Source organism: Callospermophilus lateralis, chromosome X (genome assembly GCF_048772815.1).
Source record: "Callospermophilus lateralis isolate mCalLat2 chromosome X, mCalLat2.hap1, whole genome shotgun sequence".
Classification (NCBI taxonomy): Eukaryota; Metazoa; Chordata; class Mammalia; order Rodentia; family Sciuridae; genus Callospermophilus; species Callospermophilus lateralis.
The window spans coordinates 63,572,121-63,589,103 of NC_135325.1; the positions used below are offsets into that span (position 1 = coordinate 63,572,121).

General features: G+C 33.0%; 1 protein-coding gene across 1 annotated transcript in view; it reads right to left on the reverse strand.

Annotated features, from left to right (window-relative positions):
- Positions 1-1,651: 1,651 nt before the first annotated feature.
- LOC143638574 (glycine cleavage system H protein, mitochondrial-like) overlaps positions 1,652-16,983 on the reverse strand; it is a 53,830-nt gene continuing 38,498 nt past the window's right edge. Inside the window, exon 2 of the mRNA XM_077106455.1 lies at positions 1,652-2,117. Coding sequence (XP_076962570.1) covers positions 1,690-2,117 — 428 coding nt within the window. The 3' untranslated portion in view covers positions 1,652-1,689. The remainder of the gene's footprint in view (positions 2,118-16,983) is intronic.

The following is a 16,983-nucleotide window of genomic DNA, read 5'->3' on the forward strand; positions in this document are numbered from 1 at the left end:
AAATAAATAAATTATGAGCTCTGCAAAAAAGAAAAAGGAGAAAATAAAAAAGACAATTAAGGGAAACAGATAAGTACCAGAAAAATGTATACAAAATAAAGATTTAAAAAATTAATATAGATAAAAGAAAAAATAGAATAATACAAAACAAAACTGAAATAAACTAATCAAACATCCTAGTCCTCAATAAACTGATCCATAAAAAATAACTGGTTTCAAAAATGGTAGAAATGAGAGAAAAAAAATATTCTCAATGAAAAGTTAAAGAATTTTTCCTTTCTCAGCAACATGATGCTTGCTCCACCTACAGTGTGGAGTTGCTGGGTGAGAAGATTAATCCTGGAGGCAGAAATCCTAGAAGCAGGGATTAGGTTTAGGTAAACTCTAGGCATTTCAGTGAATACCTATTGGCCCAGTGATCTTAAAATCAGTACACTTCTAGTACCCAACAATTGTCAGTCCATGCTGTAAGCCTGAAACCAAAGGATCTCTTTCTGGTTCCATTTATGTGGTGTAGGAGCCAATTGTTAGTCCACATGTGTACCCGTGGACCTATGGACTGCACATTTCCTGGTCTCAGGTTCAGTCCCAAACTCAATCTCTTCCACCACCAACCCTTTCAATTCCTGTGTAGGCATCTATTTACTATTGGGTGTTGTAAGCAGCCAGATTGGAGGGGAAAACCAGATGGTTTTCCTGACCAGTTGTCCCCTGTATAAACCTCTTTGCATCTGATTTTCTTCTGGCCACTTATGCATACTCTACATTATACAGCATGCATTTTAGGTAAGACTCGCCCCACACTGTGACTGAAAAATGGCTTCTTCCTGTGACCTCTGCACATTGCTGGGAGAGATGTACTTTCTTTTCCAAACCAGGATATTGTGCAGCATAATGTTCTGTTTAGTTGGGAAATGTCTTTGATCTCTAAACTATACATACCCAGGCAGACCTCAGCCCTCCTAAAAATGCAGTTTTCTTTAATTCCATTTTCCTTTTACTGCATTCATGAAGAGACTGTTCTGGATTATTCCTCTTGCTGTGGCCATATCTGTGGTGCTCAGTACTTCTTCTTTATTTTATTTTATCTAACCTCCTGATTCCTCAATCTGTTTGAATGTCCAATACTAAATTCCAGTGAAACCCCCCCTATTTTTGTTCATTCACCTACCTTACTGAGAAGCTGCCTGTTTGATTTTCTTTTTTTTTTAATGAAGTTGAATATTTTATTTCTTATTTTGTTGCAAGCTGCTGTTTCAGTGTATAAAAATAACACCAGTGAATGCAGTACATTATAAAATTAAGACAGTATTGTTCTTCTGACACTGTACAACACACACTTTCCTCTATGTCCAGTTTTTTTCAAATGGAAGATATATTGACCCAGATCCAGGGATGGATGTAAGCACGTTACAGTATTATATTAGGCTTATAACAAGATTATCCTTGAATTACATACTTTCTTATAAGTATTTTTACCACAGATAATTTCATGAATTCTGATATCAACCTAGTGCCTACTCTAAAAATCATAAGGAATTGTAAAAAAAGATGCATATTGTGTTTATCGGCAGTCATTGGGAAGTTAAGGAGTATCTTCTTCCAGTAGCATTGTTAAGAGTACCTTTTAAGTCTTCTATAATACAACTGCTGCAGTTATTCCACACTAGTTTATTTAGGGTGCCATTTTCACTCCTCAATAGATTTTACATATTTCTCATATGCTTCTTCGCTCATTAGGTCATCTAGTTCTGAAGGGTCACTCAGTGTCATCTTTATCAGCCAACCATCTTTGTAACAAGATTTGTTCACAAGCCCTGGGTTTTCTGCAAGTGCCTCTTTAATTTCAGTTACTTCTCCTGATAGAGGAGAATAGAGTTCACTGGCAGCTTTCACACTTTCCAAAGCACCAAACTCATCTTGTTTTTTCAATTTTGTTCCGACTTCAGGCAGACTACAATAAACAACATCTCCCAGAGCTTCCTGTGCAAAATTGCTGATTCCCACTGTTCCAATACCATTTTCTGTAGTTATCCATTCATGTTTCTCTGTGAATTTACGCACCTCGCTCCGCGCCAGGGACTCAGCAGTGGGAGCCCCACGTTCTCCGTGTGCAGCTCAGCCCCGGGAGCGAGCCGAAGGGAGGAAGCCGCCGGCCTGCTCACGTGCCCGCCGCGCTTACTGGAGAGCAGAGAGGGTCCGGTGCGCAGCGTCTGAACAGCGCCCGCCCTCACCCGCCAGGGCCGCGGAGGGCAGAGCGCAACGGGCGCAGGGGCTGCACGCAGGCTGCGGGTCGCAGCTAGCGCGCTCCGGACTGCTCCGCCTGTTTGATTTTCATGGTTTCATGCCACAGAGCAGCCAGGGAAGTGAACTCTCTATTCCATCATCTTGAAACCCCTGCAGTGTTTCATAATTTTTTATAGAGGTCTCTCACCTCATCCATATTTATTCCCAGATATTCATCATTTGGAACATATGGTTAATGAAATTGTTTTTCTGATTTCTGTCTAGATGGATACATTATTGGTGAACAACAACAACAAATAAACAAGTACAACAAAAGATTGCTGTCTTGATTATGTATCCTGCCCCTTTGCTGAATTTGTTTTTCAGCTCTGTAAGTTTTGTACTTGGTTCCTTAGGGCATTGTGAGTATAAGATCATATCATCTACAAATAGGAATAATTGCCTTCTTCATTTCCTATTGTGTCTTTTAAAATTTCCTTCTCTTTCCTAGTTGATCTTACTAAAATTTTAAATACTAAATTGAATAATATTCATGGCAGTTGACAGAATGGTGTTGTTCCTGAACTTAGAGAAAATGTTTTCATTTTCTCCACATTAAGTATGGTATTGAATTTGGGTTTGCAATATATAAACTTCCTTATGTTAAGTTCCTTCTATCCTAGGCTCTGCATGGTATTTATCATGAAGTATTGTTTTATTTTTTAAAGGTGTTTTCTCCATCTTCTGAGATTATCCCTTGATTTTTGTCATTGGTTCTATTTAGGGCTGAAATATATTTGATTAGTGAATTTGGATCATCTTTTCATCCCTGGAATAAAGCCATCTTGATTATAATGTCTAAACTTTATTAATGTGTTGCTGATTTTTATTTGCAGTTATTTCAGTGTTTAGAAGAATTTAGATTCTATTGTCATGCATAGTTAAAAAGAACACATAAAAAAGAATTTAATTCAAGAACCAGTAGGTAGGATGACATCAAATTAAAAAGCTTCTGCTCATGAAAGGAAACAAGAGCATGAAGAGGGAGCCTATAAAATATGAGAAAATCTTTGCCAAATATTCCTCTGACCAGGGATTAATATCTAGATTATAAAAAGAACACAAAATACTTAAGAACAACAAAACAAAATAACCCAATCAATAAATGGGCAAAGAACTAAACAAACTTCTCAAAAGATTAAGCACAAATGACAAACAAACATATGAAAAATATTCAATATCTGTAGCAATCAAAAGGATCAATTTGAAACTACAATAAGATTTCATCTTCTAGTCAGAATGACAATGATAAAGAATAAAAATGCTAGTGAAGATATTGGAAAATAGATACACTTGTATGGCACTGTATAGGTACATTTGTATGGAACTCAGTGGAACTGCAGGCTATTACAACCACTCTGTAAAGTTGTAGAGAAATTTCTCAAAAAACTACAAATGGAACTATCATATGACCCAGCTATACAATTCCTTGGTATTTTTTTCAAAAGAATAATATCAGCATATTATAGAGATACAGACACCTATACCAGCACTATTCACAATGGCTAAATTACAGGATCAAAAGATGCCTGTCAATTGATGAATGGATTAAAAATTGTGGAATATAAACACAATGATGCTATACTGAGCTATAAAGAAGAATGAATTATGAAATGATTGCTAGTAAGTGCATGAAAATGGAGAAAATCATGCTAAGTGGAATAAGCCAGATCTAGAAAATCAAAAGTTGAACGTTACTCTCATATATAAAAGTAAAATGAACGAAGGAGGAGGGAAGGATAGAAAATCATAATGATATAGGGAAGAGAAGTAATATAGAATAAGGGGTAAGAGGCAGAGTGGAGGGACTAAAAAAGGGAGGAAACCTGGAATGAATTACTTTTAAAAATCATGTTATGTGCATATATAATTATGCCACAGGAAATTTCACCTTTATGGATAAGTGAAAAAGAACCAATTAAAAAGTAAATACATAGATGTGTGAAAGTAAATCCAGCAGATTAGAGGAAGAATAGCAGATTGGAGGGAGGACAGGAAGGAAACTGAGGGATCATTAACTGAAATTTAATTCCATGTGTGATTGATTTTTTTTTTGAATGAACCCATATATTTTGTGTAACTAGAATGCTCTAATACAGAAATTTAAAAACGAAATAAAGTGAGTCTCTTATGGATAGCAAGTAATTAGATTTTTAAAATCAATTCCACTAATCTGTGTATTTTGATTGGGGAGTTTAATACATTTACATTTAACATAGTTAATGATAAGATTTGAAAGGACATATTTTTGCCTTTCTGTTATTTACTTCCTGTGTTTTGTAATTTTTTTCATTTGTCATTTTCTGAATTTCTGCCTTCCTTCATGATTTCTTGATTTTTTTTTTACTATTTCTTGTAGGATTCATTATGTTGTTATAATTTTTCACATTTATTGACTTGACTTACAAATAAAAATGCATATATTTAAGGTTTACACTTGAAATTTTCAGGATTATTTACATTGTAAAATAATTGCCACAATAATTCACATTTAAATTAGCAATATGAATTCAATTAGAAATTATCAATTTAATTAAATATTTCACATGGTAAAATAATCATTATAAGTTAATTTATATATCAATCACATAAGTTACCTTTTTGTTGTTGTTGTTACTGGGAATTGAACCCAGGGATGCTTATCCACTGAACCACATCCACAGCACTTCTTATATTTTATTTTGAGACAGGGTCTTGCTGAGTTTCTAAGGTCCTTGCTGAATTGCTGAGGCTGGCTTAGAATTCATGATCCTCCTGACTCAACTTCCCACACTGCTGGAAAAGTTATTCTTTTTAAGATAATATCTTCGAGGTGATAAAGATTAAATCCCTGATTTTCCATTTATGTAATGTATTTCCTTTTATTTCCAAATTTATCTGACTAGGGATTTCATTAACTACATTGAATAGACATATGAAGAATAGCTAATCCTACTTTGTTCTTTTTCTTAGAGGATAATTTTTAAACTTTTAATAAGTATATGTAATAATACCTCTGGACTTATATTGTGTCACATTTTCTCCACAACTAATTTATTAGTATTTCTTAACATGAAAGAATTTAAATTTGTCAAATGCTTTTCCTGCATCTATTGATATGATCATAATTGTCCTTCACTCTGTTAATGTCATATTAGCACATTTGTCTTTGCAGATTGATTCATACTCACATACCTGGAATAAATTTAAGTTGATCATAGTGTTTGATAGTTTTCATGCACTTTTGAATTCCTTTCACTACTATTTTGATGATAATTTTTATGTTATGAGAGATATTTTCCTGCCGGGTTTCTGTTCTCACGACTAAAAGGCTCAGGGGTCACTCCAGTTAAACTGGGCTAACTGGGCTGCACGAAATAACCACACAAGAGACACAAATACCTTTTTCATTGGGGTCACTGTGATGGCTCCTCTGACCTTAAGGGTCTGCAGAAAGAGAGAGAGAGAGAGAGAGAGAGAGAGAGAGAGCGCGAGCACACACACGCGCTGACCCCTTTTATTGAGGAGAAGTTATTTAAATGAGGCAAGGGGTCAGGTTTCAGGGGGCTGAGTCTATCTTCATGATATCCACTGTCAGCAGGTTGACTGACACCTGGGTAGGCCACACCCAAGGGCACAGTAAGAGGAGGGGACACACACAAGGCACTTCCATGGAAGATTCTATACTAAACAGGGCAAGGGGTTATATTACAAAGGAACAGGTGAGCATAGCTTCACCCATGGGGATGTAGCAAGACACACCCATGCACAAGACACCAACCCTCGCACCCAAGAAGGGTGGGGAAAGCTCTGCCACATTTCTGCAACTGAGCGCCTCAACACCCAGCCAGGGAGTGTAACCCAGTCATGTGTAAGGTTGGTCTCCCACATTTGCCTGTAATAGTCTTTTGTGTGTGTGTTGAGTTGCAACACTTTCCGCTTTTGAGCTCTGAGTTATTCAAAAGAGTGATATATTCTGTCCCCAATCTAGAATTTGGAAAACTAGATCTTCTGTGGTCTCTCAGGTTTGAAAGAGTAATTTTGGAACTGGTATTCTTTGTCATCCAAACCAAGACCATGCAGGGCTAATGAGAGAAGATATAAGGTAAAAAAAATTATAATGAAATTTCCTACAGATTTGAATGTGGCTTTTTCTTTTTTGGAATATACTTCATTATTGAAGACTTTCAACTACCTTACAGTAATTCTTTCTTACTTTCTCTTTCTTATTTTTTTTAATTTTGTTTATTCTAGGGAATTGAATCTTGAGGTAATTTACCATAGAGCTACATCCCATTTCTTATTTCACTTTTTATATTCATACAATATCTTTCTAAATTGCTGTGGTTCTCAAGTAAGTTGCTGAAGCTGGCTTTGAACTTGAAATATTCTTGTCTCAGTCTCCAAACTTGCTGGGGTTACAGGTGTGTACCACCACACCTGGCTCTTGCAGAGATCTCATAAACATATTCTCAGCTAGTCTTTAGATTTTTTGTTTTCATGATATAAAGATCATGGATATATTTTGCTTATGTATGACTTAATGTTCAAGATCTTTTTTGCTTTTTGTACTCTAACACTGAGCCATTAACCCCTTTAGGATTTCCTAAAACCTTCAAACCAGTTCTTATCAAAATTTAGGAGTACATTTGTTTCTAACTATTATTTTATTTATATATATATATATATATATATATATATATGTATATTGATTTTTTAGTTGTAGTTGGACACAATACCTTTATTTTATTTATTTATTTTTATGTGGTGCTGAAGATCAAACCCAGGGCCTCACAAGTGCTAAGCAAGTGCTCTACAGCTGAGCCACAACTCCAGCCCTCAAACTATTACCTTTTTAAAGAGAATTAGTAACCTTCTCTTGTTTTATCTTTCAGAGAAATAAATTTTGAAGGCAGATAAACGTGGGTTCATGTTCCAGTGCTGTGGTTTATTAATTTAACTGATACTTGTGCTGTGGTTATAGACAGTGGTATAGCGTTTTCCTATCATGTGTGAGTAACTGGGTTTGATCCTCACCACCACATAAGAATAAATAAATAAAATAAAGGTATTGTGTCCATCTACAACTAAGAATATTTTTTTAAAAGTCACTTTATACTTAAAATTTTTCTTGGCCTCTAAATTTTTCTATCCACAACACCATGTAATAATCCTTCAGTTCTTAGTTCAGATGATGAAGGAATAAAATTAAATAATATTCCTTAAATTTTCAGCATTCACCTAGTACATAATACCTGCACCTTAATTTTTTTTAAAAAAATCAGTATTTGGTTTTCATTTGATCAGTTTATTATCATCCTTAGTTTATTAGCATTCTTATTTTCAAGTAAAATATAAAATATGGCTAAAACATATAGCCACTAAATATATTCTAGGTAATTGATCACTTTTGGGGATCATTTTAAAATACAACCATTATAAAATTGTATAGAAAGAGGATTCCAATATTCAACAGCATTAATTAAGGTTTCTATTCTAGCATAATTTTCTTTCAGTATTGACCTTAATAACTTTATATATAAAACTTGTTGCATTTTCTGTACTAGAAATCATTTTACGTATATTTTAAATTATTGACTAGTTAATGTCAAATAGAACAACATACATAAAATTGTCTTTTGTACTTAAGTGTTCACTTACATTTATGTCACCAATCATATGAAATCTCTCCAAATACATCAAAATATTTAACTGCTTAAAAATATATTTTGAAATTATCTTATTAAGTTTTATCATAGGAATACCTTTATTCCTTACAAAATAATTTTATAAGAATTTCCTTTTTAGAGAATATTACCTTGGCCATTGAAATCTAATTGAAAGTAATATGCACTATTCTATATAATGTCCTATATATGTGTGTTTTAATTGAACACTCAATTTAAAACAATAAAATTGAAAAATTTCATTTGCTTTGAAATTTTAGAGGCTGACTGTGATATTGAGTTTTCAAATGAAAAAAAAAAGTTTCATTTTATGCAGGAAAAGAGAATAGATGACATCCTAAAAAATAAATTACTATGATAGTTATAAGTAAAAGAATTCTGCCACATTATTATATCAATCCAATTCATAATTAATGTATCCTACTATTAATCATTGACTGCACATTTTTTTACAATATACTCTGATGTCTTTTTGTTTTAAGGATTTTAAAGTAGTTTTAGAATTGTTTTTGTTTTTCTCAGAAGTTTACTTATGGACATCAAACTATGTCCACAGAAACTTTCAGAATCAAAGAATACTTTTGAAACTCTGGGATCATGAGAATCTTACTAACGCCAACATTTCATAATCCAGTACTAACTCCCAAAGTGAGGGAAAATCGGCAATTCAACCAATTCTAAGAAAAACAAGGGACCTTTCTTTACTAGTTATACATCTTGGATGATCACATATGTTCACTGACTTTTTGAGAAGAATTCTGACCAACATACATTATTTAATAGGTAACAACATCCTAATGTATATAGTGATTGAAAAAAATGGAGAACTGAGGTAGTAGAATATGGCTGAAATTTATCCTCACATTTTACTTTGAAGAAGAAAAAAAGTCTCCATGGCTAGCTACAAATTTATGTCTCAAATGAGCTTCTTTCAAAAACTGAATACGAAAACCCATTCCCAAAAATTTATTAGCTAGACACTTTTTGAAATATGAATGAAGATAACCATTTTAATTATTTCACTTAAAATAGGATAGAGCAGAAAAATGGTTTTAGTTTTCCCTTTCCCAAGATATTCAAATGTTTTTTGGCTAATAAAAATGACAAGTCCAGATTTATGAATGAGAATCTTCATGAAAAGAACATTTTGAAAACATACTATTCAGAGGTTAGAAGTAAGCATGCTCTCTCCCTTGTGAACATAAGGCAATATTTTTTAAATTACACATTGGGAATAATCTCAAAAACTCAGTTTCATGGGCTGGGTTGTGGCTCAGTGGTACAGCACTTGCCTAACCCATGTGAGGCACTGGGTTCTATCCTCAGCACAACATATAAATAAATAAACAAAATAAAGGTACTGTGTTCATCTACACCTAAAAATATTTTTTAAAAAACACAGTTTTATAATATTTCACATTCATTTTAAAATGAAATGTATTTTATTAGTCTCCTTGAAAACATCTTGAAGTCTCCCTCACAGGATCCTATCCTTTTCTAAGAGTGCTTTGATGCTCCTCAAATGAAAGATCCTATAACCCAGAATACATGAGATTGTCAGAATTGGACTCTTTCCCAGAATGCAGGAGTTTGTTGAAGGGAGAACAATTTAAAGAGAAATATATTCTTCCTATTCTGACCTGGAATTCCCTACCATCAATATTTTCAAAAAGTGCTGGCAAGGACATTATTCTCAGTACCATGCCAAACAAGAATCTTATATTCAGCAAAACTAAGTTTTAGATTTGATGATGAAATAAAACCTTTCATGATAAAATTTAAAAGAATTTACAACTAGAAAGCCTGCACTACAGAACATACTCAGCAAAGTATTCCAAGAAGAGGAACTAAAAAAATGATGAAAATCAGCAGAGGGCAGGATTACACTAAAGGAAAATCTAACCAGAAGAGAAACCAAGTCACATTAAATACTAAAAATAAACAAAAATGGCTGGGAATACAAATAATAACCCTGAATGTCAATGGCCTAAACTCACCAATCAAAAGACGTAGACTAGCAGATTGGATTAAAAAAAGGACACAACAATATGCAGCCTCCAAGAGACTCATCTCATAGAAAAAGACACCCACAGACTGAAACTGAAGGGTTGGGAAAAATCATACCACTCACGTGGTCTGCAGAAACAAGCAAGGGTTTTCATCCTCATATCAAATAAAGTATACTTCAAACTAAAGTCAATCAAAAAGGATAAAGAAGGACACTACATACTGCCCAAGGGAATCATGCACCACAAGACTTAACAATTATAAGTATATATGTCTCAAACAATGGAGCAGTTATGTTCATCAAACAAAACCTTCTCAAGTTCAAGAGTCAAATAGACCACAACACAATAATTTTGGGTGAGTTTAACACACCTCTTTTATCATAGATAGATCTTCCAAACAAAAGCTGAACAAAGAAACCATATAACTCAAATAATACAATCAATAATCTAGACTTAACTGATATACATAGAATATTATAACCTTCAATGAGAGAATATACTTTCCTCTCAGCAGAACATGGATTCTTCTCTAAAATACTATGCCACAAAGCTTCTCTTAGCAAATATAAAAAAGCAGAGATACTACCCTACATTCTATCAGAACATAATGGAATGAAATAAGAAATCAATGATAAAAAAGAAATAAAATCCACTCCAATACTTGGAGACTAAATAATATCCTACTGAATAACAATGAGTTACAGAAGACATCAAGGAGGGGATTAAAAAGTTTTCAGAGGTGAATGAGAACACAGATACAACATACTGAAATTTCTGGGACACTATGAAGAAAGTTCTTATAGGGAAGTTCATTGAATGGAGTTCATTTCTTAAAAGAAGAAAAAGTCAACAAATAAATGACTTAACATTAAATCTCAAAGTCCAAGAAAAAGAAGAACAAATCAACACCAAAAGTAGCAGAAGACAGGAAATAATTAAAATCAGAGCTAAAATCAATGAAATTGATTCAAAAGAAACAACTGAAAAAATTGAAAGAAAAAAGTTGGTCCTTTGAAAAGATAAATAAAATTGACAGACCCATAACCATGCTGATGAAGAGAAGGAGAGAGAAATCTCAACTCACTAACATACATGATGAAAAAGGAAATATCACAACAGACACTACAGAAATACAGAAGATAATTAAAAATTATTTTGAAAAACTTTATTCCAATAAAATAGAAAATATTGAAGGCATCAACAAATTTCTAAAGTCATATAATTTGCCCAAATTGAATCAGGACGATACACACAATTTAAAAAGATCAATTTCAAGTGATGAAATAGCAGATGCAATCAAAAGTCTACCAACCAAGAAAAGCCCTAGACAGGACCATACACAGCAAAGTTCTACAAGACCTTAAAAGAAGAACTAATAACAATACTCTTCAATTTATTTCAGGAAATAGAAAAAGAGGCAGCACTTCAAACTTATTCTATGAGGACAATATCACTCTCATTCCAAAACCAGGCAAGACCCATTAAAAAAAGAAAACTTCAGACCAATATCTCTAATGAACATAGTTGCAAAAATTCTCAATAAAATCCTGGCAAATCAAATAAAAAACATATCTAACAGATCATGTACCATAATCAAGTGTGTTTCATCAAAGGGATGCAAAGTTGGCTCAACATATGGAAATCAATAAATGTAATTTATCACATTAATAGACTTAAAGATAAGAATCATATGATCATCTCAACAGACACAGAAAAAACATTTGACAAAATGCAGCACCCCTTTATGATCAAAACACTAGAAAAAATAGGGATAACAAGAACATATCTCAACTTCGTAAAGGCTATCTATGATAAGCTCCAGGCCAACATCATTCTAAATGGAGAAAAATTGAAGGCATTTCCTCTAAAAACTGAAACAAGACAGTCTTTCACCATTTAACATTTAACATAGTTTATTTAACATAGTTCTTGAAACACTGGCCAGAGCAATTAGACAGATGAAAGAATATAGGAAAAGAAGAACTCAAATTGGCATTATTTGCTGATGGTATGATTCTATACATAGAAGACACTAAAAGTTCCACCAGAAAACTGCTAGAACTAGTAAGTGAATTCAGCAAAGTAGCAGGATGTAAAATCAACACCTAGAAATCAAAGGCATTTCTGTATAACAGTGACAAATACTCAGAAAGGGAAATGAGAAAAAGTACCCCATTCTCAATAGCCTAAAAAAAAAAAAAAAAAAAAAAAAAAAAAAAAAACCTTGGGAATCAATGAACGAGGGGAAAGATCTATATAATAAAAATTACAGAACCCTAAAGAAAGAAATTGAAAACCTTAGTAGATGGAAAGATCTACCCTGCTCTTGTATAGGCAGAATTAATATTATCAAAATGGACATACTTCCAAAAGCACTATACAAATTAAACGCAATTCCAATCAAAATTCCAATCACATGCCTCATAGAAACAGAAAAGGCAATCATGAAATTCATCTGGAAAAATAAGAGACCCAGAATATCTAAAGCAATCCTTAGCAGAAAGGGTGAGCAGGTGGCATCACTGTACCTTCCTTAAAGTATACTACAGAGAAATAGTAACAAAAACAGCATGGTTGTGGCACCAAAACAGACTGGTAGACCAATGGTAGAGAATAAAGGACATATAGACTAACCCACAAAATTATAATTATCTTATATTAGACAAAGGTGCCAAAAACATGCATTGGAGAAAAGATAGCCTCTTCAAAAAATGGTGCTGGGAAAGTTGGAAATCCATATGCAACAAAATGAAATTAAACCCCTATCTCTCACCATGCTCAAAACTCAACTCAAAATGGGTCAAGGACTTAGGAATACAACCAGAGACGCTGCATCTAATAGAAGAAAAAGTATCCTCTAACCTCCATCATGTGGGATTAAGCCCCAACTTCCTTAATAAGAATCCTGTGGTGCAAGAATAAAATTAAGAATCAATAAGTGGGATGGATTCAAACTAAAAAGTTACTTCTCAGCAATAGAAACAATTTTTGAAGTGAATAGAGAGCCTATATCTTGGGAGAAAATCTATACCCCTCACAATCAGATAGATCACTAATCTCTAGGATATATAAAGCACTCAAAAAGCTAGACACCAAAAAATAAATAAATAAATAACTCAATCACTATATGGGCCAAGGACCTGAACAGACACTTCTCTGAAGATGTGTGCAATCAAACAACAACAACAAAAAATGAAAAAATGTTCATCCTCACTAGCAATTAGAGAAATACAAATCAAAACTACTGAAAGATTTCATCTCACTTGTCAGAACGGCAGCTATTATGAAGACAAACAACAATAAGTGTTGGCAAGAATGTGGGGGAAACAGGTACACTCATACACTGCTAGTGGGACTGCAAATTGCTGTAGCCAATATTGAAAGCAGTATGGAGATTTCTTGTTTTTTTAAAGAGAGAGAGAGAGAGAGAGAATTTTTTAAGATTTATTTTTTTTTTTAGTTTTCAGCGGACACAACATCTTGTTTTTATGTGGTGCTGAGGATCGAACCTGGGCTGCACACATGCCAGGCGAGCACGCTACCACTTGAGCCACATCCCCAGCCTGTATGGAGATTTCTTGGAAAACTGGGAATGGAACCAACATTTGACCCAGCTATCCCTCTCCTTTTCCTATACCCAAAGGAATTAAAAACAGCATACTACAGGGACACAGCCACATCAATGTATATAGCAGCACAATTTACAGTAGCTAAATTGTGCAACCAACCTAGATGCCTTTCAATAGATGAATAGATAAAAAAAAAATTGTGGCATATATACACAATGGAATATTACTCAGCAATAAAAGAGAATAAAATCATGGCATTTGCAGGTAGATGGATGGAGTTAGAGAAGATAATGCTAAGTAAAGTTAGCAAATCCCCCCAAACCAAATGCCAAATGTTTTCTTTGATATAAGGAGGCTGATTCAGAGTGGGATAGGGAGAGGGAGCATGGGAGGAATAGAGGAACTCTAGATAGGGCAGAGGGATGGGAGGGTAAGGGAGGGGGCATGGGGTAATTAATAATGTTTGAATGTGATGATCATTATTATCCAATGTACATGTATGAAGACACGAATTGGTGTGAATATACTATGTATACAACCAGAGATATAAAAAATTGGTGCTCTATATATGTAATAAGTATTTTAAAGCATTCCACTGTTATAAATAAATAAATAAATAATACTAAAAACTTATTCAGTGCCTAACACATGGGTTTCTTGTGAGTATTAAATGAAGTACTACATGTGAATGTACTTATGTGTATGTAAGTAATTATTATTATTTACAGAATATATAATTTACAAAGAGATATTAATTGTCTTCAAATTGTGCGATAAAATCAAATGAAGTGAATAAACGTCTTCAATGTATTTGAAATCAAATGATGTATCTCACCAAAATCAAAAGTTTTGTTGTCCTACCTTTGACTCACTATGTCATTGACCCATTAACTCACTGTATATCCATTTCCTCACCCAAAATATGAATCTCATATTTTAACCCTAGTCATTGTAGAAGAGTTTTTGAAATAGGATTTCAGAGAGTAGGTTCATGATACCAAAGGATCAATCTGAAAAGTGAAAATTTTTAGTCAACCAACCAGAGTTTTGGTCAATATGACATCAGTAACAAAGCTTTGTTAGTAAATTGATTCCTTGAGTTGGTAATCTGTAAAGAAAATGTATATATATATATATATATATATATATATATATATATATATATATATATAAAATTAATTTTGATTAGAATGTATTAATTTGTATTTCAGTTTCTAATATTCTGTAACAAATATTGGACTGCTTTTTGTAGTTCTCACAGCAGGATCATATTGGATTTGGTTGAAGCAACTGAAAACATTACTGTTTTTAAAAAATCAACTATAAATTGAGAAAATGTGTTATTGTCTTTTAATTCACATTTAAATCTTGATTGTTTCTCACTAATGTTTCCCTCAGTCATTTGAAACTACTTGGTACCCAGAACCATTGCATTACTTTCTGATGTCTGCTCATTTTACTCTTTCTGGCTGCAGTTCATTTCTTACTGACTAAATTGACCATAACACTGAATGTCCTGTCAAAAATCTTATGCACTATTTTGATCAATTTCAAATTTCACATTCTCTGACATGCTATCCCAGCTAATCTCAGTATTGGTATTTCTTTTTTTCCTTTAATTCTATAAAAATAATTTTAATATTGTCTTACACTTGTTTAGTTTGACTTGTATTATTTGTATTATTTATATGCATCAATGCCTATCTATTCCTTCTAAACTGTAAGTGTAAAGATTGAAGGTATAGTGAAATATTCATTGTTGTAAGGTTCACAGTGCCTCACATAAGAGCTTGACTGATGAATGTGTGTTCGATTAAATTAAGTTAGTGAGTAGAGTAACTGTGTGAGTTTTCATATATTTTAAAGAGCCTTTTACTTTTATGTAATCACGAGTGACATGTAAATATTATGACCTCATTATTATTATGCCCTTAAACTCATTGTTTCCTCTTCTAAGTCAACTAAATAACAAGAACTTTTAATGAAATTCCTCCTGCTAGTGCTTAAATCATCAGGTTGCTTTCTTTATATACCTTTATTAATTGAGATTATTTTAAAATTGATACATTGACAGAATTTATCATAGTCTGATGTTGGTGTCTTATTGCTTAAATATATCTGGTCACCTTCCTTATATTCCTTTATTAATTTAAATTATTTTAAAATTGATATATTAATAGTATTCTTCATAATCTGATTTCAAAGTCCCATTACTAAGAATTAATTACAACCTTTACTTTTCTGAATGGATTAAATCTTGAAAGATCTATTTTCTCCTCTGTTTTCTCAAGAATACAGCATTTTATCCTCTCAAATTTAATAAAAAGTAATTAAAATCCAGAGATTTTAAGTTAGTCAAGTTCACACTGATTATCTGATCTCAGAATTCTCAACCAAAATTTCTGTCCCTAGTAACCCTTTACCTCACTAACATTTTCATTTCATTGTACCGGAAGACGTACTATGGTTCTGATAAAGTGATTGAGGTGTGTTACAGGACACAGTTGTTTTAGAACAAAGAAATACTCAGAGAGGATATACTTACTAAAAATTACAAATAATTTTTAAAAAAAGTTGAATTCTGAAATAAAAAGAAAATTAGTTGTTAAATTTCTAGAATTCTACCTTAGATTCAAGGTGAAATGTAACTAGTTTTTAAAACTGTTATCTTATGTTATCTTATTTAAGCAATAAGCACATGTATGCATTTCATACTTATTCAACATTCAGAATATACAAATGGGTCCTATGCAAGATACAAAATTTAATGAGGTAGTATGAGGAGGTGTGAGTCGACTAGATTGCTTGTTAAAATGTTATTTATTTCTCCATGTCTGTGAGTTTATAAACCTATAAACACATCTGTGCCTTCTTTTCTCTCTGTTCTCCTTCGCCTCGCCCCCCATCAACTTTGCCTCCTCAAGACTGGGTTCCTTCCTTTGCCAGATTTCTCAAGTTCTAGATTTTTATACACTAATGATTGTCCATAATTTGGTATTTATCTGACTTAAGAATCTTACAAAGTCATAGAACTATGCTGAGTTTTTAATCTAACTCAGATATTCCCAAACCATTTCATAGAAAACTATTTCTTCACTCTTGTCTCAAGGAATGTGAATAAAAATTGGATGAGATAAATGTTTAAAGATACATAATTATAATAGAATACATATTGTTTGAAGGATAAAAACTAAATATTAAAGAAATTCAGAGATTATGGAGGAGGTCTTAAAGTTCAGTGAAGAGACTCATTCTGGTCGCAGGTATGGTAATGTATTCATTAACTTTGAATACAGAAGAAGGCACAAGTGGAATAATATGAGACACCACTACAGAATAGTAATAGCAAGGAAGGGGATTTTTTTCTAGGTCCTCATTAAACACATCTCTTCCATATCCATTTTCAATTGTTAACTTTCAGTTAAATGTTATAATTTCAATGCGGGGTTTGGA